This window comes from Triplophysa rosa, linkage group LG1 (assembly GCF_024868665.1).
Source record: "Triplophysa rosa linkage group LG1, Trosa_1v2, whole genome shotgun sequence".
Taxonomy (NCBI): domain Eukaryota; kingdom Metazoa; phylum Chordata; class Actinopteri; order Cypriniformes; family Nemacheilidae; genus Triplophysa; species Triplophysa rosa.
In genome coordinates, this window is record NC_079890.1 from 21685194 (window position 1) to 21710462 (window position 25269).

Sequence of the window (25269 nt, forward strand, 5' to 3'; positions counted from 1 at the left end):
GGTCATCAGCGCAGGGTAGAGATGGGGCTTTAATAAGGTGTGTGTGTTTCTCCAGCTACTGAGCTTTCATTACAGATCATGCCCATCTGTCCAGCATCGGTGTTTGCGCACGAGACCACCTCATGCCTTGACCGTGACACCATGTTAATGAGATCCACACAGGTGACAGGTGAAAACAGCACTGCTGCCAGCAGCCAAATCCCCACACAAACACTCACAGACTTATGACAACACTGAAGGCAATGGACATTTAAATACAACCCCCATGTGCCTGCTGGAGACTGTCTACAATACACTCTGACTCCACGCACTCGGCACTGCTGGCATCAAAGCACAAATGTCGCAGACATCTTTGTGACACGTGACGACAAGAGGTTCTCACAGCTCGGTGGCACATCTGTCAACATTCCAAAGTAAATATTCACTCGACACACCCACACTCCTGCTTGTCGCGAAACTCGCACCATTGTTTCTCTTTACTGACATCATAAGAAGAAAAAATAAAAATCACACACTGAAAAAAACTAATATAAAAAACAAACAGCAGTCACAACACAAGCTGTTTTCAAAATGGCGTTTTAATTTAGTTAACATTGATGAGAATGGCACAAAGATAAGTCCACAAGTACACCAGTCTTCATCCTTTCTCTCATTACAGCCCGTTACACACAGTCGCTCCCATAGTGTACAGTTACATCAGCAGAGATTAAAAACAATCCCAATACATGTGCCGGACACATTGGTCTCTTTTGTCATGAGAGAATTCTTCAGTCGTTTTAAACAGGCTTGTGTAAACAATCCACTAAACCTAAGCAGAAGTGTACAAGGGACCAATATCTCGATGGACAGCATTACTGCGGATTAGCCAACAGCACTGCAATATAGAGCGAGACAGATCTTGCCAGGTCAGCCTTGGCGTTCAACACTCAAACCAGAGCACTTAATGTACAAACAAGTAACAGTTTTACATATCATTGACTGCAAAATTGTAATTTATGGAATATGATAATTACAAGCTAAACTTGAAATTACTCAGTCTCCTGATTTATGTGCCATTACCACAGGAGCATAGTTTGGGAATCTTTTTTGTAGTTTAAAATAATATCCATATTTCAACGTTAAAGCCAATACGTTAGTTATAGTTACTATCTCAGCAGAACAAAGCCTTATCGTACTTATCATAAAAAGGTTTCCAAAAATATCTGTGTGCTTTTTTGAATCAACGTCTCATTCTTCGGTCTTGATCTGTGACCAGCGCGTGGCAGTCGGGGCTCTGCTGTATATGGACACACCAGAAAAAGACTTCACAGCAAAGTATAAAGGCAAAAAACAGGGATGAACACACGGAGCGTCTGAAATATACTTAATGCTGGATTCTGCAGTGCATTAGATGGGCTGGTGGACATGACTGCGGTGACAGAATAAAACCATCCTGTGTAATTCATCCACAGCTTCATTTACGGGTAAAGAACGTGTCGCCGTTCAAAGGGTTCAGTTCTGGCGGTAGGTGGTGAATATGAAGCCATCAGGTTAGTGAGAGTCAGGAGGAAAGAGTGCAGACCCTGTCCGCGCTCGAAAGGCAGGATGGGGTGAGATACACTGATCCATCCGCTCCGAGTCTGAGCTCAGCAGAAGACAGCACAAATAAGAGAACACAACAACAACACTTCAACAAACACATACGGATACATACGCTCTCACACAGTGCAAAAAAGCTCGTTTTTTCTGTTCTCTTGATCCCTCTCTCGCTCTCATGCACGAATTTACCCTGCAGTATGTACAGAGAGATGCAGACGAGAAGATGAAACAACCGGAGGAGCCGTACGTGGGTTATTCAATCTCGAGGGCGCGTCAATGCGTGTCGTCTTGGGCAGCATTCTTCCTCTTTCTTTGCTTTCTGTTTAATCACACTTTACCACACCACAGCCCCTTGCTTGGATACCTTCTTTTTGTCCCCTTTTTCTATCATCTGTCTCCTCCAGCATTCCCTCTCCTTTTAGAGTTTTCTACCGTTTGGTCTTTCTTTTGTTCTCCTGCTCTATTTATAGAGGCTCATAGTTGGACTCTGGTACATGCACATATAGGCATCACAGAGAAGTCTGCGGGCATAGCCCTGGATGTTCTTGGGGTCTAACGCGTGGAGCTCCTCAGGGGTCATCTTCAGGTAGGCTCCTACTTCTGGGCACGGGGATACCTGTGGTATGTTAAACCCGTTCTGACCACCTGCCAACAAAAACAAGAGGCAAAAAAAGAAAATGAAGAGTTAACTATGGGAAATTCTGTAAAGAATACAATGGGAAGTCAGCAATGAAAAATTCGACACAAAATAACAATTAACATATTGTTATGTCTTTTATTAATATATAATACAATCACAAAAAAAGGTTTTTAAAGTCTCTTGTACCATCACGGTCAGCCATACTGTCAAAGAAGAGCCAGGCAGAGTCTGCAGATCCGTATTTGACGAAGGCGACATAGTGGCTTGTCTCGATGCAGAGCACGGCGAACAGCTCCATCTGCTGGTGAGGGTAAAAACCCTGTCTCCACACTGACTCCTGCAGTTCTTTGGGTACAGATAACTTAACATACCGATGAGACTTACGCCGTGGATGCAGATGTACCTAAGTCCATAAAAACCCACACAAAACATGACCGTGTTACAAATATGTAAAACACATTTACAGACAGACATGCACAGCTTAGATATACTGTATACATTAATATGAAACAAATGACTGTTATCAAGCCATTCTAGGTAAATGCATTTGAGCTGGCCATAGAAAAGTTCATTCATTTGATAAAGTCTCCATCTAGTGGATATAAAGAGTACTGCAGACATTTTTATGGAGGTAGGAACAAAAGTATGGTTGTTTTACCTGTGTGTTGCACTTGTCACAGAACTGCTTAATCTTTCCTGGTGTAATGTCACTGTCATCATAGCACTCTCTGCACTCATATAGAGCTAAGCCACCACAGATTCGACATTCTCTAGGAGCTAACGTACACACATAAAACATTGAAACAGAGCACAGCTAACGTATAAGAAATCTGCGTAAGAGTTGATTGTCACACACAAATAAACCTTTTCTGTTATGCGATGAACTTTGCTTTAATAACAACACACAATAACATTCAGTTATTGAACAGACTCACTGTCATCTAATAGATCTGTGATGTCAAGCTCCAGAGAAGGGAAGATTTTATTAAACATCTTAAAGTCCTTCCCAAAGCGAGGCATCTGGATTATAAGGCAAGATGGGGCCTGGAAAACACAAACCGAGAAGAACATTAATGCAATATTCATCCATACCCCATCATATAACAACAGTATTTTGGTGTATAAATTCTGCTCTGAATGTGTCTCTTTAAAGTTGTGTTTGATCTATGTGCTCATGCAAAGAAATTATGTTTATTTAATTCAAATAATTATTACCTGTACCATTATTGTTATTAAAAAATTAATCAACTAATGACTAACAAGTAAAGAAACACACACGTCATGTCCAAAAGGCTGTTTACCTCTGCAAATTTGAGGTCACTGTTGATGAAAGACCACTCCAGAAGCTGCTGGCTGGTTGGCACCAGCACTTTATCTTTCTTGTCCATAAAGATTTGATAGAAGTAACAGTCCTGCACCTTCTGTCCGGCAGATCTGAAAACACTTTCATTACATCACTTCTGTCTCCTGTTGCAACAACGCTGAGGTAGAAATATTGACTGATAAAAATGTTGCCAACTGAACATGACCCATTAAAACCATGCACACACTACCATGTACTGAAAGAGGTGAAGATAACTGATATAACAGCCAATAATCATTTAGACAGCTTTGTCTGTTTTTTCACTAAAGATTCTTTAAAAGCACAGCTCAGCCAAAAATAAAAAATCCTTCATCATTTACTCATCTTTGGGTTGTTCTAAATCTGTATAAATTTCTTTGTTCTGATGAACACGGAGAAAGATATTTGGAAAAATGCTTGTCACTAAACAGTTCTTGGACCCCATCGACCACCATAGTAGGAAAAATTACTTTATATATTTTTTGTTCTGTTGAACACAAAATAATATATTTTGAAGAATGTAGGAGAGCAAACAGTTCTGGGGCACTTTTGACTTTGTCATTTTCCCTACTTATACAGGTTTGGAACAACTAAAGTGTAATTTATGACCGAATTTTCACTTTTGGGTGAACTATCCAAAGAAGTGAAATTAGAAATCAAAACATAATTTGGCTATAGAAATAATTTGATCCTGCATTCTTTGTCTGTCCTGCAGTAAAACATGGTGTTTAGAGTATCAGTGAAGATTCAAGCATGGATTGTGCTCGAGGCTCACCGTAGTTTGAGAAGAGGGTCAACTCTCAAGATGTGATGAAATAGGATGTTGAGAAACTCCTCAGGATCTTAAAAGAAAGAGAATATTTTAGCTCACACTTACCATATTTCAACAAGGGATGGTAATCAATCGTTACTTGCATTTAAAGGGATACTCCACTTAAAATGAAAATTCTGTCATGAATTATATCCCCCCAGTTCCAAACCTGTATACATTTCTTTTGCTAACATTTTTCCAAATATCTTTCTTTGTGTTTAACAGAACAAAGAAATGTATACATGTATGAAACAACCTGAGGGTGAGTAAATGAAAACGATCATTTTGGTGCAACTTTAATAGTATCCCTTTAAAGGATGGTGCATCTTTAATAATGGATACTAACCACACATGTTGTGCTACGATATTAAAGACAAAAAATATGGATCTGATAATAACTCAACTACTAAAAAAGCGTTACATGAAAACTATTTACACAGACTGTCTGTCAGTTCCTATTTGTGCCTACAGAGGGCAGTATTTATACATGAATACATTTACACCGATATCAGCAGTAAATTTCAATGGGAACTTTTCTCACCCTTCTCTTCTGAAGTGAATCCTGATGCTGCTTCCACTTTCTCCAATATCCTTCTGAGTTTCATGATTTTTGTGGCACACACGTACCCATGTCTAAACACACACACACACACACACGCACACGCACACGCACACGCACACACACACACACACACACATTATAACTTGGTATTAGCACCTATTGTATTATTGTTCCTGTGTGACATATCGCTTTATTGCTCCCTGAACTCTCTGTAAGTCTCTTTGGATAAAAGCATCTGCTAAATGACTAAATGTAAATGTACACAGTAAGTTTACATTGAAATGATTCAGTCCAATAATGTACAGAAACAAACTGCACTAAAAATCACTCACATCCGCAGTGGGTTGACGATTTCTGTTCGCAGTAACTCTTGTGTCTCTTTGTAATATTCTACATCTGTCTTGGACCTGGGCCTCAGGAGCACCGTATCCAACACAGAACTAAAGGAGAAAAGACTGACACACACACACAGGAAGACATAAATATGAAATGTAACAAAACACAAATCTGTGTATGAGAGTATGCTGGTATCTGTGATGGCCTGTGTATGTGTGTTTATTTACCAAAACAGAGTGGAGTCCAGATAGCAGGAGTTATAATGTCCTTGAATTCCTTTCTTCTTCCCCACCATCACCTCTAAGCCATCATTCTCCGTCCGAGGAGGAGTGTTCTCATTAACTACTTCACTCAGGTAACCACCAAATGCTGCAGGAAACACACATTAACATCAAAATTAAGTTCTTAATGTTTAACATGAGCTTTAGTGCTTTTAGATAAAAGAATGTTCTGATTACCACAGTTAATTCTAAATCATCCACCACCTTTTAAAAATATTACAGTAAGGCTTTCAACGTACAGTAAAGTTACGTTGAAAGTAACTGCACAACATTTGAACATAGTATAACGCACATTACAACATGGAGAACCAGTAATCTGTGCAAAGATATATTCATATTCACATATTTAAAAAAGAAAAAATACATTTATTCATCATTTACTCATGCTTATGTCATTTCAAACCTGTAGAACACAAAAGAAGACATTTTGAAGAACGTTGGTAATCAAACCACATTGGACCACACTGACTTTTATTGTGTGGACACAAAACCACCAAGACATTTCTTAAATATCTTCTGTCGTGTTTTACAGAGAGTCATATAGAGAATTTGAATGACATGAGTGTGAATATATGGTGACAGAATTTTTGTTTTTGGGTGAACAAACCATTTAACTTCACTTTTATGACTTTAATTACATGAATGTTTAAAAATAAGGAACAAGTCAAAATTACTTCTTGTGGTAGTCAATGCTATGCCACATAATGTTGTCTGTAGAGATTAACTTTGAAACCGGAACATTCTTTTTAAAGTCTCTTTTAATATCAGTGAATACCCTTTAATTTACAAGGCGCATTAACTCCCTGAACTTTTAAGTACATGTGTGCTTCTCACCTATGGAGTTGCACCGTTCTATGGGGTTGGGTGAATGATGTAAGGATGGAAACCGTGAGTCAGGCCGGCAGCACTTCAGTTTGACAAACAGAGCTTTCTTAGGTGGACACGTGAAATAACGAATCCCTTTAAATGTGCCGTCAGTGCAGCCCACACACTCCTCCTCCTAAACACCCACAATAAGGTATATTTATCATTTTATTCTTAAGATATTAAGAAAACACATTCTTCAAACACATAATCATACTCACCAGCTCTAGCCCAGCAAGTGGCTCCTGCAGCCCTGGAGGCAGGCCAACCCACCGAATGACCCCACACAGTGGTGGGTTCTCTTTGACCTCCACCATTGACCCGACCTCTAACCCTGGCTGACCTTGCAGTGGTGACAGTGGCCTCTGGACAGGTGTTGTTGCAGGTGGCAGGATTTCCTGCTGCTCGCCCATCACAGAGCCGGCAGACAGAGAGAGAGGGCCATGGTTCATGCTCCCATTTGGGCCAACTTTGCGGCTCAAGCTGAAGGGCAGGGAGTGGAACTTGTTATCACTGGACAGCGAGGAGGTTGTGGGTGGAGCCCGAGAAGGGGATGAGGCCTGGTTGAAGTCTGGAGGCATGTCTGTCAAAGATTTGGCCGGATCTTCGCCGACTGCCAAGAAACGGATTCAAAGAAACAAGACGCTCTGATGCAATTCCAAAAAGTCATGATCAGCATACAGTACAATGCATCAGTGTTGAGTACCAGTAAATGAGGAATAAATATCAATATTATTAAACAAAGACACATGATAGACACCTAATTGTTTAAATTGCATATAAATGATATTTTATAATGATTGATTATGAACTAAAATAGTGCTGGTCATTGTTCCACACTGATGCTCACACAAATACAGACACCAACTAAATCACAAAATGTCCAAAACATAAAATATGCAAAGTATCTCAAAGAAGTGAGTACACCCTCACATTTTTATAAATATTTTATTATATCTTTTCATGTGACAACACTGAAGAAATGAAACTTTGTCTCCTGTTAAACCGCTGTATGGTCTTGACCACCGTGCTTCAGCTCAGTTTCAGGGTCTTAGCAATCTTCTTATAGCCTAGGCCATCTTTATGTAGAGCAACAATTCTTTTTTTTCAGATCCTCAGAGAGTTCTTTGCCACGAGGTGCCATGTTGAACTTCCAGTGACCAGTATGAGAGAGTGAGAGAGACAACACCAAATTTAACACACCTGCTCCCTATTCACACCTGAGACCTTGTAACACTAAAGAATCACATGACACCGGGGAGGGAAAACGGCTAATTGGGCCCAATTTGGACATTTTCACTTTGGGGTGTACTCACTTTTGTTGCCAGCGGTTTAGACATTAATGGCTGTGTGTCGAGTTATTTTGAGGGAACAGCAAATTTACACTGTTATACAAGCTGTACACTCACTACTTTACATTGTAGCAAAGTGTCATTTCTTCAGTGTTGTCACATGAAAAGATATAATAAAAATATTTACAAAAATGTGAGGGGTGTACTCACTTCTGTGAGATACTGTAAGTGGGGCAAGAAACATTGTGACGAGCTTAAAAAAAAAGCCACCACATGAATCGAGCACAGTAAATATGATCAAAAGTCTGGGGAATGAAAATGAAAACAGCACCACCTACAGATACATATAAACCCCTTGAAGGAACAGTTCACTCAAAAATGAAAATTCTGTATTAATTTCCTCACCCTCAAGTTGTTCCAAATCTGTAAACATTTCTTTGAACAGAGATATTTTGAAGAATGTAGGAAAGCAAACAGTTCTGGGGCACTTTTGATTACCATTGTCATTTTTCCTACTATGGTAGTCAATGGTGGCCAAGAGCTGTTTGGTTACAAGCAGTGGTGGACAGGATTTTTTAAAAGCAGGGGCCACATTGGGGCCACAATTTACAGAGGGGGGCCAAGTATGGTGCACAATTCTTTTTCATTTTTCAATTGCTGCTGGCACTACCAGATTTCTGAACAAAACACTGGAGATGAGTTAGAGAACGATGCAGGTTTATTGACGATAAACAGAGATTTAGGGTGGGTTGAACCAACAAGGATTAGCCTTAGATCTAGATTAAATCAAGGTTTATTTAATAATTCTGTTGCACCAAACTGTAAACCTTGTTTAAAAATAATCAGGTTTATAATTAAGATATCATTTGATCCAGGTTTTAATTTGACAGTAAATCTAGATTAACTATAATCCTGTTGCTCCATTATTTTAAACTCTGATTTATCTCTCAGTTAGGGATTAAATTTAAATTTGCTACTGAGGAGGTTTAAATAATAAAAAAAACACATATCTATAATAAAATGTGGGGAAAAGTGATCAGAAACATATACAGTACATAACCGTCATGTCATGCTACAGTGATGTGTTTATTGTAAATAAAAATGGAAATACATAAAACACCTCAGCACGAGTGAGGGCACGGTGGTTTGATAAACTGGGTGGCCGGCTGTGAAGCGTCAAGTTCAAGATGCCCTGCTTTCTTATCCAATACATACAAGCACAACGTCTGTGATTAATCGGGAAAAGACCGCCATTCTGAGAAGAGGAAAGTTGTTATAGTGGCACCGAACACTACCGAGGATGACTCCTAGAAATGCAATCACCTACCAGGGCCGTTCGTGGCGGAGTCGACGGCAAAGGTCCACCCGCTCGTGATTCCCGTACTGCGCTCTTCTCTCTTATGGTGGATTCACACGATACGCGGCAGACACGTTTGTCCAGTTCATTTTCAAGTGGAAACATGAAGTGAGCGGCAAAACGAGGGCCGCTTCGTTGGTGGAGCGGAGGCGGTGTGCAAGCGGTGCTCGTGCATCCAAAATCCTGCAACTTCCAGGGGCACTGCTCTTTGCGGCAGGCGCAGCTGAAGATAAAAACATTTTATCTTTTTGTGAACGGCAGCGGCAGCCACATCGGTTTAAATGCAGCTGCCGCACGGCAATTCCACCGCTCACCATGTGAATGGCCCATTATGTCTGCTCCAGTCGCGAGCTGCATGATAATGATGTGGCACAACTGTCATATCCGTATGCTGTCATATCCCTCAAGGCTTGTGAAATGTGTTTATGGATGATCAGCCTGATCAACAAATTATCCAGGTTTTAAATAGCAAAAACGTTAGACAAAGAGAAGTTAAGTGACAGCAACCATCATATGCTTTTTTTACTTTAAAGTGTTAAATAGGCTATGTATTTACCGTTAAGGGGACGAGACAGTGAAAACATAAGCACTATTAAGAAGCTGTATGCAGAAATTGTAAGATCTAATGGACGAAAAAAGCGAATGCATTATTAACGCGACCGTAGATGACAGAAAAACATACTGAGAGCAGCGGTTTTTATTTCTGCTTTGACAGCCGCGAGGCCACGCCAAACACTGTAAGTGTGTGTTAGAAGTCTGGAATGGTGAGAAAACATTGTGCTTTGTGCGTTTTTTTTGTTGTTGTCTTTAAACCAACCTTTTAGGTCTTTAGCCAGTAAAGTTTAAATCCTGTGTGGCAAGCGCGTGGAGAGTAGGCGGTCTTTTGTGGCTGCTCCATCTACACCACAAACACAATCCGGTTGAATGCGTTTGGTAGAAAAAGTGGTAGAAAAAGTCGACAAGCTCAAAACGTTTCACACTCCGTTTACACCTGTATTTAGTGTCGTCCATTTGTCATTCGATCGACCAAAATGCATATCAATTGAGGATTGACAGGGGCAGTTGAGAGGACAGGGGCACTTCAGGGGCCAATAGGATTTCAACTACCCTAGATCCGGCAGTGGTTACAAGCCTTCTTCTAAATATCTTTCATCAGAACAAAGAAAATGATACAGATCTGGAACAACTCGAGGGTGAGTAAATGATGACAGAATTTTTATTTTTATGTGAACTGTCCCTTCAACCAATCCCAGACTGTCTTAGCAAACCTCCTCCTTTAGTGCATGTTAGTAAAGAGTGACAAAATGAAAGATGAATCGATGTTCTAAAGAACCTACTTGCCATTTTGACCAAAGCATAACACATATACACATTCACACACACTTACACAATGGATGAGTGGAGAAACTGCTCAAGTATGCCAGCAAAACCAAATAAACGTCTATCATAAATTCATAGGCCATAGACTGATAGTAACTGCTGTTTATTTTTCTTTAACAGTATATTCAAAAGTTCAATTCAATTACTGAGATAAAAAGCACAAATCTAATAAAATACAATCACAAATGTCAACAAAAATGTGGTTTGACGTCCGGACCAATAAAATAAACCCTGAGCATTGTTTACGTCCCTGGATGAACGATGTCATGCTATGAAGTCATGCGCCACTCACATCACAGTGAACCAGATCCCAAAACAAAATCTCAGCAGCAAGTTGCCTTTTCAAATCAGAGCAGATATATTCATAGACTATAGACAACAAATATTACTTTATATAACTTTATCCTGTATTTTAGTTTTATCGTATATTTTAATATTTTGCAGTCTGTAGAGTTGTCTAGATTTCATTTCACTGCAAGTATACAAATAAAATCTTGAATCTGTTACGTGTTTACTTATTCATGGCAAGACTAGCAAGACACCTACAGTAAAGTGTCTAAAATTAGCTTTGTTATTCGGTGGATGGCACCTTGCTGTTAAGATGTTTGATTAGAGCTTCCCAGTCTTCCATCTATAAAGATTATTGATTACCTTCATCTATGTACCATGTGCTTTTGGCTTTGGACTGGGAAGGGTGATCGACCGAGCTGCCATTTAGAGTATAATAAAACTCAGACTTGCTCCTGTTGCCAGGCTGCAGGCCTAGCCCTGAATAAGTCATGATAGGAGGATAGAATGTAAACCGTGTGTGTCTGTGTAAACTACAATTACAATGAATTACAAGTCATTTGTACACCATGTCATAATGCTGTTGTGCAGCTGTTGTGATCCTTGGAGAAATCACCTGTCTGGTATCACATGACCCATTAGGACATAATTTAAAAATACTTGTGCAGTCAGTAAAGCAGCATATGACAGCTAATGGCCAGTGAGTGAGCGACAGAGACAGAGAGAGAGAGGGAGACTCCAAATATCACTGCTGTTGACTCAGCAACCCTGTTGAAAAAAACAGCATATGTTGGGTTAGATATGTTTTGATGCTGACTTGACCAGCTTAAACCAGCATCAAAACATACCAAACCAGCTATGCTGTTTTTTTCAACAGGGAAAGCTTACTACAGTATGTGCCTTCCTGTTGAGGGTTAGATAAAGAGTAATAACTTCTGCAAAACATCCCTTCTGAAAAGAACACAGTATACACAGTACATTCAGACATCTCATTTCTGATTTTAACATTTAGCATTTTTAAAATGACACAATCTCCCATTCTTTCGCTACAACAGTTCTTTGTCGTGTGAACAGAAAGACAACAGACGCTTCTTTATGGAAGTCTCCGAGTAACATCTACCACAAGCAGTCCAACACAAATACCTATATTTATATATTTTGCTGTTATATATTTGCCATTAGACTTACTGTTTACAGCAGTAGTTGTGGAGGACTCCCAGCTGTAGGCTACGCATTTGCTAACAATACACCTGAAGAACTCATCAGATCATTACCAAGATCAATGGGTGTTTCGGACACATCCAAATTGTACTGCTAGGGTTCCTTCAGGAGCAAGTTTGTGTTCTGCTAATAGGCTATATGGCGTGTATTTTATCACTGTTGTGTTTTGAGGACATTAAAAAGACTCTAAATCAGGATATATTACACCAGATTGTGAAGTATGCAGATAAATACCTTTGCTCTTTGGTTTGCTCTGGCTGCCAGACTTTTCACTGCCACTCCTGCAGCCAATGGCTTTGGCCTGCCTCTGATCCTGCATGGAGTATTCTGCAAGCACATACAGCACCGGCCCATGTTTCAATCCAACGTGTCAGAAAACAGTAATTAGCTAATGAATGAGTTTAAAAATGAAGAGCTGTGCCTTTAAGACATCTTGCCCACATACGCATACGCTCGCACAAACAAACAAATCAATAAATAGATGGAACAAAGAGAGCTCCACACACGCCACTCTCAAAAACAAGGCCTTTAGACAAAAGAGCTTCTGTTCACTGTGTGTTAACATGACTCACACACGCACAAGTGCACAGACAGTGCCAACTGCCTTCTGACAGCAAATACTAAGCCTACACCCTGACAAATGTCTACAAAACACATTGAAACATGTCAAACAATTACTCAGTTGGAAAGCAGTTTATTTAAACATAATCCTGGTTTTAACAATATAAAGTCAATTAAACGAGAGCAATTATAGTACAAGCAACAAATAAGAAATTTGTTAACTAAGACACTCAAACTTATAGGGATAGTTGACCCAAAAGTGAAAATGATTGCAAACCTGTATGACTTTTTTCTTCTGTGGAACACAAAATACATTTTCAAGAACGTTGGTAACTAAACAACACTGGCCCCCATTGGCTTCTATTGTATGGACACAAAACCACTGAGACATTTCTCAAAAATATGCGTTTCACAGAAATAAAAAAGTCATACAGGTTTAGAATAAAAAAAAGATACATTTTGCGTGAACTATCCCTGCGTGAACTCTTGCATGAAATCCAAAATATTATGAAATATCCACATGTGACAAACACAGAGAAATTAACCAGAGCCCTTACCTGGCATCACATCACAGATGGGGACGAGACGGGTGTGTTCAAGACTAGCAAAATTACACAGCAGTTTACCATCGATGATCCCATCCCAGTCTCCAATGGGATTGTCCTGAGGGTGAGAGGTACAGCACCCTATTACGGCACCTGATCTAAATCATCTCATGAGAGTTCACATCTACAACACTGTCATTCATACCTCTATCACCTATAAACAAATAATTTCTAAACAAATGATTTCCTGCCTCCTAATGAAAACTGTTCTGATCCACCCACTGAGAATCATCATTTTATAATAGCTATAATAAAGCAATCACCATAACTGCCAATGTCTCTGAACTCTACAACAGAGAATTTATAAGAATATTCTTTAATCTACAGTATAACTCCAAAATCTAGTCTAATATTACTCAAAAAGTAATGTATAGCAATTCCCTTACTAATATTGTATGTATATTTTTATATTTAAGCAAATAAATTCTACTCAAATCTACTCATCAAACATTTAAACAAATCTCAGATAGTTGCACGAACCTACTGAAATAAAATCATAAAATCTACTCCACGCAATCTATTAACAAGACATTAATTCAAATAAAGCCCATAAGGAATGTCATCCTATTAAAAACAAACTAACAGTAATAAGTTATCCTGAGAACCTATCACTAATCTATGCTCTTCAACCTGTAGAACATATCTAGACAGTTTAGAACGTAGTGAAGTCCAGCTGAGCGCTGCTGGGAGCAGCGAGAGGCAACCAGAAAAAAAAGAGAGAGAGAGAGAGAGAGAGAGAGAGAGAGAGAGAAAGGGCAAGAAAAGAGAACAGTGGAATGGTGTGTGTGTGTGTTGGTTGTGTCTTGTCTAAGCCTGTGGCAGAATGCCATTTATGGTGGTCACCCAGAGCAAACTGTTCTGTCTCTACACCTCACCCTCCTATCTGCTCCTTCTAATGGCCAAATGACATCTATCTCACTGCTACACTCAATGGATCAGAATTCTAAGATTGATAACTGAAGATCCAACCTAATTCGACATGTTATACATGTGCATGGACTAATTTTTTTATGTTTCCTATTGCATTTAAACATATTTTGTAAATATCTTTCGTCTTACATTTACATTTAGTCATTTAGCAGACGCTTTTATCCAAAGCGACTTACAGATGAGGGAAACAATGGAAGCAATTGGAACAACATAAGGACAACAAAAAGCATAAGTGCAATAAAAGAAAATTGGTCTCATATAGCCTATCACAGTATACAGAGCTAAGCTTTTTTTTAATTATTAGGTTATTGTAAATGGCCATGTTGTGTTACAAAAGCAATAAACTAAACATTTTCATGTAGTCTCTTCTATTAATGTAAGTTTATTAAAGCTGCTTTTATATAGGTCATGCACAGAAAATGTTCTTCGCAATTTACAAAACAAAATAATATTCAAATATTAGAGTTACAAATTTAAGTTGGGGCAGAAGATGCAAGACATCACTGATCAACAGATTTTTTTACACTAGTGTTGCCTTTTAATGTCCAAAGGAGGGCGAAACAAATAAATATAAACCAAACAGCACCTTGTTATATTGTACATGTTCTCAGGTAAAACAGTCAAAAACTGTTCTATTTAAACACGTACGCAACACTCCAACAAAGCAGGAATAAAACATTTAAGGTAAAACTTCTTAAATTTTCTAAAATTTGATTTAAAATTTTACAGACCTACATCCAACTTGGCTGAAGAAATGCATTGCTTAATAATGGAAATATATCCTGCGCATACACGACTAGGGCTGCAACTAACGATTATTTTGATAATCGATTAGTTTGGTCGATTATTTTTTCGATTAATCGGATAAAATGTAATTACATCTTTTGCTTATAATAAGTAAATCAGACATGGGAAAAGTATACACAACTGAACTCATTAGCCTTCTGCCAAAATGTTGTGAATGTCTCCATAATTACTACACCTGGTGAGTTGATTCATGTGTGTCATATTAGAAGCAACTGACAATAGTCTCTCCCAAACGTGGGAGCGAGGGGAGGGTCGGCCAAGGAAATCATTTTTTTGTGCCATGAAAAGTGAGATATTTGTCATTCAAATGTAGTGAAGTACAGTAAAATGTAAACAGAAAAAGTAATACTTAAGTACAAATACTCAAAAAGTGTACTTAAGTACAGTTCTCAAGTAAATGTACTTCGTTACCCACCTCTGAACTAAATAAACCACCAAATCAGGGTATTTAACCTATTATGTACTTTGCAACGTGCAAACGCCACAAATTGGGTTTTACTAATATAATCTTTAATTTCGTCATTTAAACACCTCTCCCCTTTAAACTTTAAAACTGCGCAGCTTGAAGAGATGCATGCAAAACACATCTGAGTTTAAAACTGCGCACCTCGCGCTGCACGGAGAGACGCATGCACCGAGAGACACGTCTGACTTTAAAACTGCACAACTTGTGCCGCACGGAGAGACGCATCCACGGAGAGACACGTGTGACTTTAAAACTGCGCACCTCGCGCTGCACGGAGAGACACATGTGACTTTAAAACTGCGCACCTCGCGCTGCACGAAGAGACGCATCCACGGAAAGACACGTCTGACTTTAAAACTGCGCAGCTCATGCTGCACGGAGAGACGCATCTAAAACGGTAATTTTAAAAGGGAAGAAGATGCGCTTGATTTATAACTGCGCAGCTCGCAAGTGATGTCACAGACCAACTAATCGATAATGAAATTCGTTGACAACGAATTTCATTATCGATTATTATCGATTTTATCGATTAGTTGTTGCAGCCCTATACACGACTGTTCAGAAGTTCAGTTGCTTGACTAAAAATGTTTCTGTTAACTTTACAAACATTTTAATCTGAAGCATGCTTAAATGTCTAAAATGAGCTTTGAAGACAAAAAAACGGTTTCATTACAAATAGGGCTGCACGATATATCGAAAAATTATCGCTACCTCGATAATAGTATATGCGATATCCATATCGCAGAGAGTTGCTATAAATTAAATTTGTTTCATGTGTCAATCATTTGTGTGTTGCATGCTTAGATTGTCCAACTTGGACCAATCAGAAGGGGTATTACTATCTTTATACCCGCCAAGTAGGTGCTATTATACTATTGGCTAGATCGCTGGCCCAAAGGTGAACCTAGCGGCTCAAAGCAGATAGTGGAAAATAAATATGGCAGGAATAGAGACGAGCGAGGAAAATGACAGCGACGAACTTGTGCCTAAAAAGAACGGTACGTTCAGGGGCGGTTCTGGGGGGGGGCAGAGGGGGCCAGTGCCCCTGTGTCAGCACACTTGGCACCCCACTGGCCCCCCTAAATCTGGAATCGTTTCTGGAATTTTTTACCACAACCGAGCAATTTCGGGTGCAATGCACAGTTTGTCCTGCGAGTGGCAGTAACGATGCTTGTGTGCCAAAAGGAAGATTACGCAAGCAAGACGCAAACGATGTCGAGTCTGTGCGCCATCAGCAAGATTACGTCTACATCATACAGGTAATGGAAATATTTTGTAAAAATATAACGAAAATGCATATCATTACACATCATATTAAAATACTGACCTATATTTTCCGGTGTTGCGCATGTTAAATCTACATAGGCTATAAAGCAGTCGTGACTCGTGCCTATACAAAGAATCAGCTGCTGCCAGAGAACATGTAACACACTAAAGAAATTTTATTTGTTAATGAAATGAGATCAAATGCAACTTAAATTTATTGGGGTGAATGTTTGATAAAATGCACTTTTGCCGTATAATTAAAATAAATGGTCTGTCATTACCAAGGAATTAGCAAGCAGAGTTCAAGTAATCAATACAGTTTATTCTATACTGTCCTGTATATTACTTGTGGTGTATTTGAGAGTCGAGCTTTAGGTTTAATTTACACATTTTCATAAATTTCCATTTGCAGTTAAAATGAAGAGAAAAAGGACATAATGTCCTTTTTTAATAAGAAAACTAAAGATAATAGTCAGTCAAGGCTGGAGAAAGAAGATGCTTCTGAAAAAGAGTCAGAAATGCACAAAAGCTTAGAGAATGAAGAAAGTCCAGAAGAACAGAGGACCCATCAGCAAGGTGATTTAGTTGTGCAGAGAGACAACTTTTGTAACCCTGAAATTCCATGTGAAAAACATGAGTTTTTACATGAGTAGTTATGGCATTCACGTGAAAGTGTGCCAAAACCACATATATCACATGGGAAAATTTTGAAATTCATGTTTTTTTTCTTTGTGTAAAGGAAATACCTGATAATGTGACTCATGTTTAGATGAATGCTTAAGTTGATTTTTGGATATCTTGTTTGTGGGTAGTTTTTCATTTATGTACTGTATGTACATTTAAGATGCAGAAAAGTGCCTAAATGTTATTATTGTTGTCATTGTTATTTTGACTATATACAATGTGTTGTGAAATAATTGACCATGGAACATTAATTTGGAGCTGAACTTGTTTTATTAGCTTATTAGTTTACTTAGAGAAAACAGTAATACATGACAGTGAAAAATGACTGAAAATTAATCATGACACATGTTAGTGTGACCCCTAAAAGCATAAGTGGCCCCTGCCTGACCCCCCCCCCATTTACAGTAGTCTAGAACCGCCACTGGGTACGTTACGTCTGAAATATGGCAATATTTTGCAGGGCTCGACATTAACGCTTGTCCGGGAGAAGTGAATGTTTTGTATACAGAAAGATAGACAACATGTATAACAATGAAGTCTGAATATATGGACAAACAATGACTGGTGTTACAGTATAAACTGGTGTTCATGGGGTCTGTACTGTAGGCCTTCATTGCTCTTCACTCTCTATTAGATGAGCATTTTTTGTGCGTTGCGACTCTTTGTCTTTAGGTTTGTTTATTCTGACACTTGTCTTTGCACTGCGAGTCTCTGGTGACTCCACAGGCGTCAAAACGGGGGAAAGCGGCGAGCATCATCGCACGTTTCAACGCAAATTTCACCTTGGCTCGCCTGAAGTTAAACTCTATTAAAACTATTAACAGCTTCACAAAGCAATCTGATTTCTGAAATAAGTGGTGAGAAGAATATTTTGCTGGACTGGAGCGGATCACAAAACTACAGACTGAAAGAAGGTCAAAAGAATATTTGATACACTAATTTGTTATGGGTGGATTAATTCACTTGTTTTTTCAGAATAATGCCCAATTTGCAGAGCGCAGAGGTAACCACCACACCTACTTATTTACTGTACATTCCGCGGAACACACGGAATATAAAAATGTCTTACGGTTGACATTTTATTCTGCGGTAATGGAATATTCTGTCATAGCCCTAAATGACCCTAAACTTTTGAGCAAAGTGTATTTCATTGTAGCTATAAAAAAATGTCCTATTGCACAGCACGATCTACTTACCATATCGACACCGACATAGTAGCCAAGACTCTCGTTGCCAGGCAATAAATCACAGAAGATTACAGTGCCCCGTTCTGGGCCATCCCGCGTCTGCACCAATACCCGAGAGTTAATTTCCAGTGGTGGGACATCTCCTTCAACTTCTGGTTCATTATCCACCAGAGTCACCCGATCCACCTCCAGCTCTTCATCTTCCCACAGCTCAAGTTTATCCAGTGCAACGAACACCCCGCATTCATCTTCACAGCGAAACAACTGCTGACCCTGATAAGAGCCCTCTGTGAAACCCTGACCCCGGCCCTCCTCCTAAAACACAAATAGTCAGCTCACAAGTCAACACAAAGCAGGACAAACAGCATTAAACGAGACAAAGAAAGAGTGTTGCTTACCAGCAATTCAACACCAAACCAGATTCCACTCAGTGCTGGGTCAGGAAGCAAAGCTCCTTTAAAGCGGACAACACCTGGAAGGGGCTCGTCGCCAGACCTCAGCTGCACTCTGACTTTGGATCCGCAGTTGATGTCACGGGCCCTGTCCAGACGCGCTCTGTTGTACAGAAGGCTGTAGCGCTCTTCGCAGTTGGTGATGGGGAACAGCAGCTCGGCGAGCTTCTCCTCCAGCTCCATTACGTCTCGCTCATCCACGCTCACCACCACATTCGTCTGGTCCAGGATGCGCAGGCTGCGTTTACCCTTACCGGGAGGAATGGTGCGGCCGAGGCTGTTGCGCTCCTGACAGGCCTGGCCGAGGCTTCCCCGTGCAATGCGCAGGGTCTTCTGGCCCGGCTTTTCTACGGTGCATTCCTTCACCACGATGTAGAAGCGCCAGTCATCCCGAAAACCTGCCGGCTTCTCCTGACTCCACAGTGTTGAGCTCATGGCTGCATAGCAGGAGTGGGTTGAAGATGACAGGAAAGCACGTTAAAAGACTGTCAGGGGTCAGTGGGACCAGGGATAAGAAGCTGTCATGATCTTTTTTTCAAAGGTAAGATGAACTGAACCAACAATAAAAACCTGCAAAATAGAGAAAGAAAGAATTTAGGGAAGGATTTAGAAAAGGTTTTTTTATGACATTTTCGACTAATGTCTGTAGTACAGCCTGTCGCAGAGAATGCCTATTCTTATTTCAGAGAACACCACTCTTCTTGTCAGCTCTGAACCAGCAGTGACGTGCTCGCATTTGCCTTGTTATTACTCTACTTAGAAACAGCAAGTCCTTGGTTGACAAAACTGTGCAGGGATACAAGTGCCACATGAATGTGTTCCCCAACAACTAAATATAAAGCTCATCAAACAGAAGAGATAGTTCATAGTTCAAGGGTTCGTTAAACATGAAAAGGCCAGATGCAGATTTGACTAAACAAGGTTACAGCCCACATGAGGGTGGTAAATATTAAATTACCTTTACATTTATGCAACTGGAAAAAGCTTTATCAGTGAATACAAGGTATACTTTTTGTGTGTTATCTGGGATTGAAATTATGACCTTTGTGATACTGAATCTGACCCAATGCTCTACCAATTGAGTTATAGGAACACTATTTAATGAGGTAAAACAGTTTTGTCTATATATTTTCATGTGCTTTACAATAAAACTATACACAGATGCCTTAATGAGATAACTATTTTCAGTATCCTTTGTGCAAGAAATTATACAAAACTGTAAAGGATAAATTACACAATTTATACATATAGCCATACAGGTTCTGTTCTTGTTGATACAGCTCTCCTAACCATCACCCATAGAGAAATGCATGCGAGTACAAGTGACCTGAATGGAAACATCATGGCGCCAGCCAATTAAACAGGCCAAATATCTGGTGCCGGAAACTGAGAGCTGTCTGTTTCTCCCTCTCACGCACATACTATCTCACACAACAGGCTAGAGGCTATTACCAACCAACTACATAAAACGACAAAGATTCTGTGTTTTAGAAACACATAGCTATCATCTATGGCATTAGAGAACTCATGAGGTCATAAAACCCTTGTCTATGTCATCTGTGTCAGATCAGCCTGTGGCTGTTTTTCTTTAAGTCTTTAAGATTTGCTAAATCAGCAGAAGAATACCACAATATGTTTATTTAAAAAAAACTTTGGGCAAGCAGGACACTTCAGTACAATAACCAAACCAACATAGGCTTACTAACACAGACACAAAGTGAATGTCTAACTGCTTGGTTTTTCCCCAGCAGCAGGGGAATTCACACAGTAAATTAAATCAAGCTCTTGCTTCCTGTACCAACAATAATGATTCAAACAACACTACAGAACAATAACTAATATCAGGAATGTAAAATGCATGACCTTTTATTGATATTTAATGCCTCACCAAATGTTTAATGGGGTAGAGAATGAACACCCTTTTTATCAGGCTTTTCTTCTGTGATTTCTGTCACAGCACTCCATTCACTATCGTTCTCCATGTTGGAGTATGGATTGGTAAATATTTTGGTCCTGACCTACAAACATCAGGGTTCTTGCCTCACTAAACTATCCAGGGACTCTCCAGCTCTGCGAAGCTATTTTGATTTTGACCGTCTTTAACTTCACAGCCATTAATAAGCCACAGACAGTGATCTGTGAAAGACACATTGTGCACAATTTATCATGTATGGCCAGCATACTGTCGGCAACATGCCGCTGGGAACACCCACCTGTAATGCCAATGTTAGAGAAACATCGACAGGCTTTTACACATGCGATCATTGTACTGTTATGATAATACGCATCATGTAAATAGGGTATTGATGCTACTCCTCTTCTTCAGATGACAGACTCCTATAACTGAATGAACGTTACAGTAGAGATGTTCAGGCCTTACAAATGACAATGGCGATCGGACACATGGCGATCTTCTGCTTCTCTTAACAGCTCGGTTTACAGAAACATCGTCGCTGAATAACGTTGTGATGTCATGTGTAATCCGTGGATCTTGTTACAGATCTACAGCTGATCATGTATCAGACTCTGCGTAAAGGAGGTAAACATGTGACATCAGCCTGGACTGATCAGACTCTTTCCTTACCTGACGTTTAGATATTCCGGTTTTAACCCGTCTGAAAAGCGATTATTGTTGTAAAGCTCCTGTGGCGCTGTTAGCGATGATGGTGTTTATTTGACATTGTCGGATGCGATCAGATCTGACTCCAATGTGCATTACTACTACCGGTTAATGATGAGACAGCCTCCTACTCCGTGCACTTTAAACCGCTTGAAATAATACTGATGATTAGAGCAAAGAGAATGAGAGGAAGGCGAACAAATCCGGTAAAACTGATAGAGACGATGCTGTTTGTTACATTTAAATCATTAAGCGAGTGTTATTTACAGTGTGTGATTGTATATGTGACAGTAAACCAAACATGCTATGATCACGGAGCGTCTTGCTCTCCTATTGGCGAAAGTATGACAGACGCAGCTCTGATTGGTGATTTCGATTGTCTTTTATTTAACCCCGCCTCTTGGGGTTTTCCAGTCGTTTGGCTGAGGCGTTTGAAGAACTGGTTGTATGACAGGTTGGTTGTACAATTTTACACATGCAAGTTTACTGCAAATCTGAGTGCATTTTATGTTAAATGTAACCATTGGTTTATTATGTGTTTTCTTTGTTTGGTTTTAAGTGTTTTATTTTTGCAGCATATGCCACTAAACACTGCAAGTAACAACAGTAAGTATATGTTCCATTTTATTTGTGTGTAAATTGATAAACTGAGAAGTAGAGGTATTCACGGGCGAATTCAGTCCGTTGCGAAAATAAAACATTTTTGTCTTACCCACTATAATGGCTTTCTGCCTCCCTGACTGTGATGCAATCCTCCTTTGTTTCATTCATGTTATTCAGCTTCAAAAGTCTGCTTGCTGTCATGGTGACGAATGACAGCGACTTTGCACGTTTGCGTTGTTTTTCTCTCTCGAGTCAAGTAAAACTTCGGCTGTTTGCCCTGTTGAACTACAATAATGAATGCTCGTTTAGTGCCATCCATGACCGCTGACATTGCAACTTCAACTTAATATATTTATATAGCACATTTAAATGCAACGTTGTTGCGCAAAGTGCTTCACAAATATAAAATCTAATAAAATACGCATATAAAATACACATATAACCAACATACACGTAAGACAACATTTGTAAAAGGATTCCCATATCAGACTTTCCCTACTTCAAAGGCCAGACTGAAGAAATGTGTCTTCAGCTGGGGCCTAAAAACCTCTATAGACGGAGCCTGTCGAATACAGTATACAGGGGAAGACCGTTCCATGACTGTGGCCCTATACTGAAAAGGTGCTTGACTTCTTTTTTGACTGTGGGACAGTCAACAACGACTGATTTCCTGGTCTGTGACCTACCTGGTGCATAAGACCCTAAGAGCCCAGCAAACACAGAACGTTCCCCCAACGTTAGTTTTTGGTTCCCTTTTGGTTATTTTTTTGGGAACCAAAAAATTACGTTCTAAGAACATTCTTTTCAGGTTTTATTCATTTTTTCAACGAGAAAATAACGTTCCAGGCTGGTTTTTAAAAAATAACCAGTTCCCTGATGGTTATTTATTGGTTGTTTTTTGCAACCAGAAAATAACCAGAAAATAACGTTCCCTGATGGTTATTTATTGGTTATTTTTTAAACCAGAAAATAACGTTCTCTGATGGTTATTTATTGGTTATTTTTTGCAACCAGAACATCTAAAAAGATGTGTGTGTGTAATTTATACTCAAAGACAATAAAATGTATACTTATTGACCAGGTCGATGTTCTGTCTGGATCAACCTTAGCTAACCACGTGTATGCTTACACAATATCTCTTACTCATTTTCATAAATATTTTATTTTTCATTTTATTTTGTTGTCTGTCTCTAGCCTATGTGATGGCCTTTTCTGGTAACATATTCTTCTGACCCTGTTTACTTGCATTAATACATAAAGTTACTACAGTAGGCTTATATGTAAACCATTTCAATTTAGCTGCACACGTACTTAAGTTATTTATTATTTTAAGTCGTTAGTCATAGTACAACTTCCTACAAAATGGAGAGCCTCATAATCAGAACTAACAATGAATCACAGGTGAGAACATCAAATCAACACAATAATTAGCCAGCAAACAATTTTCTTAAATGTGTATTAAGAAAACAAAAGATCAATAATTGAGCACGAACAATTACAAACATGTTCAAACTCAAATTGAAAACTTTATTCCCATATGGAATAAAAGAAATGATCATATTATGTAATGTACATATAAAATACATTTTTGTTAAAATAGTTTAATGATCCTGATTAAAATGTATGTGCACCTAATGTGGGTTTTATCATGTTTGTGATTGTCAGTGCTCAATTAATCGTGTATCTTGTTTTCTTAATAGCAATTGTTGGCTGGCTAATTAGGCCTATTATGTTGTGATCTCATCTGTAATAAACTTGGAAATAATTCAAATGTGTTCAAGAATGCATTTTACATATTTACTGCACTTATTATTATTTACACACTTACATTATTTATTATGGATGTTCTTTTTCCAGAGGTGGGTCCTGTGTTAGCTGTGCTCCTCAGATTTATTTTGTAATTGCTTTTTTTGGTTAATGTAGAAAGGACACTCAGTTTTGTTGTACAAAAAAAATATTTTGACACTGAAATGATACTACTTGTTTGGGGTGTGACCCATCTTGAATTAACTCTTTTTTTGATAGTCCATCATCTGTTCCCTTGCTGGTTTGGAAAATCTCACCATGCTGGAGGCTGAGGAGGAATTTCTACAAGGGCCTGTCATTGACGTAAGGTATGTAAGGATGCTATAAAGGAGAAATGGTCAAGCATGACATCCTGCCATTATTTCCAATAACAATTTTGTCTACAATTTTAAACTTTCTTTTACCAGTGAGCGGGAGCAGTTTGACAGGAGGATTAAGAACATTTTGAAGAAGAGTGAGTCATTATCCCCATAGGAGTCATTATCGAGAGCCATCGTATAATGATCATCAATCCTGTTTTTGATAATGGTCTTAATAAATAATGTTGTTCACAAGAAACTTGTCACTTTTTTCTTAGAAGATAAAAGACCTTAGAAATTTCTTAAAGCTTTGAATTGTGTTTTTCTTTATTAAATAAATAGTATGCACTGCAGGACATTGTTCTAAATGCACCGCAGATTTTTAATTGATGGTTCATATGATTGCACTTAATGTCTTATGGGCTAAATATGGTAAATATTTGAATGTAACTTTATACATGCCTATACATTCACAATAAACACTCAAGTCTGTAGATTATATATTATTGTTGTACTGTACATCTGATCCAACGGTGTGTATTATTAATTTTTCAATTCGCAAAAACACTAAATTGCAGTTGCAATTGCAAATCAATTGTCTCCTGTAAGCTATGTATAAAGACCGTTCGTAGATATCTACAAATATTTAAACCTGTTCTGCATATCTTTAGTTAAGCCGTGGTTTCTGTAGTAAGATTGGTTTTGCCAAAAGTCACCAATACAACAACAACAACAAAAAAACATGGTTACTACACTTTTACCATAGTTAATTTTCACTGGTCCAGAAGCACTTTCAGTTTAGTTTATTTATTTACTTTTAATCTTACACATACATAATTACATTTTTGTTTAACAGTTTGATTCGGTTACAAATATTTTATTTTGTCGTTCAACTTCCCCTACTGGACAAATAAGGAACAACAGGGGCGTAAAACTGCCTGGTGCGCAAAACTGCTTGGTGCGTAAAACTGCGATACTTGTTTCATGCAGCTCTTGTAAAATCAAACTCAAATTCAATCTAAATATTTAAT

General features: G+C 38.9%; 1 protein-coding gene and 1 long non-coding RNA gene across 3 annotated transcripts; one reads left to right on the top strand and one right to left on the bottom strand.

Moving 5' to 3' along the window:
• Window positions 1–560: 560 nt before the first annotated feature.
• On the bottom strand, window positions 561–21788 carry cylda (cylindromatosis (turban tumor syndrome), a). 2 transcript variants are annotated; one of them, XM_057338700.1, is made up of 17 exons: window positions 21495–21788; window positions 18857–19480; window positions 18468–18773; window positions 13071–13176; window positions 12187–12279; window positions 11095–11211; window positions 6636–7027; window positions 6385–6550; window positions 5497–5638; window positions 5266–5388; window positions 4913–5004; window positions 4336–4402; window positions 3520–3652; window positions 3154–3262; window positions 2877–2995; window positions 2405–2621; window positions 561–2223 (listed from the first exon to the last, which is right to left on the bottom strand). In XM_057338700.1, the coding sequence occupies exons 2-17, from the start codon at window positions 19343–19345 to the stop codon at window positions 2039–2041; spliced, it is 2856 nt and encodes a 951-aa protein (XP_057194683.1). In that variant the 5' UTR covers window positions 19346–19480; window positions 21495–21788; the 3' UTR covers window positions 561–2038. The 2 variants fall into 2 exon arrangements, with proteins under 2 accessions (XP_057194683.1, XP_057194692.1); XM_057338709.1 differs by lacking the exon at window positions 11095–11211 and having other exon boundaries at window positions 21495–21786.
• Window positions 21789–21873: 85 nt separating this feature from the next.
• On the top strand, window positions 21874–24486 carry LOC130557180 (uncharacterized). Its single transcript, XR_008963279.1, has 4 exons — window positions 21874–21984; window positions 22090–22136; window positions 24159–24247; window positions 24347–24486. It is a non-coding gene; the product is annotated as an uncharacterized LOC130557180 (long non-coding RNA).
• Window positions 24487–25269: the final 783 nt, after the last annotated feature.

Bases quoted from the DNA above. Each gene is read 5' to 3' on its own strand.
- cylda (XM_057338700.1), bottom strand. From the start codon at position 19,345: ATGAGCTCAACACTGTGGAGTCAGGAGAAGCCGGCAGGTTTTCGGGAT. The intron at 7,028-11,094 runs GTAATCAATAAT...GTTTCTTGGCAG, and splicing joins CACATGGTACATAGATGAAG to TCGGCGAAGATCCGGCCAAA. The intron at 2,622-2,876 runs GTAAAACAACCA...TTATGGACTTAG, and splicing joins GTGACAAGTGCAACACACAG to GTACATCTGCATCCACGGCG.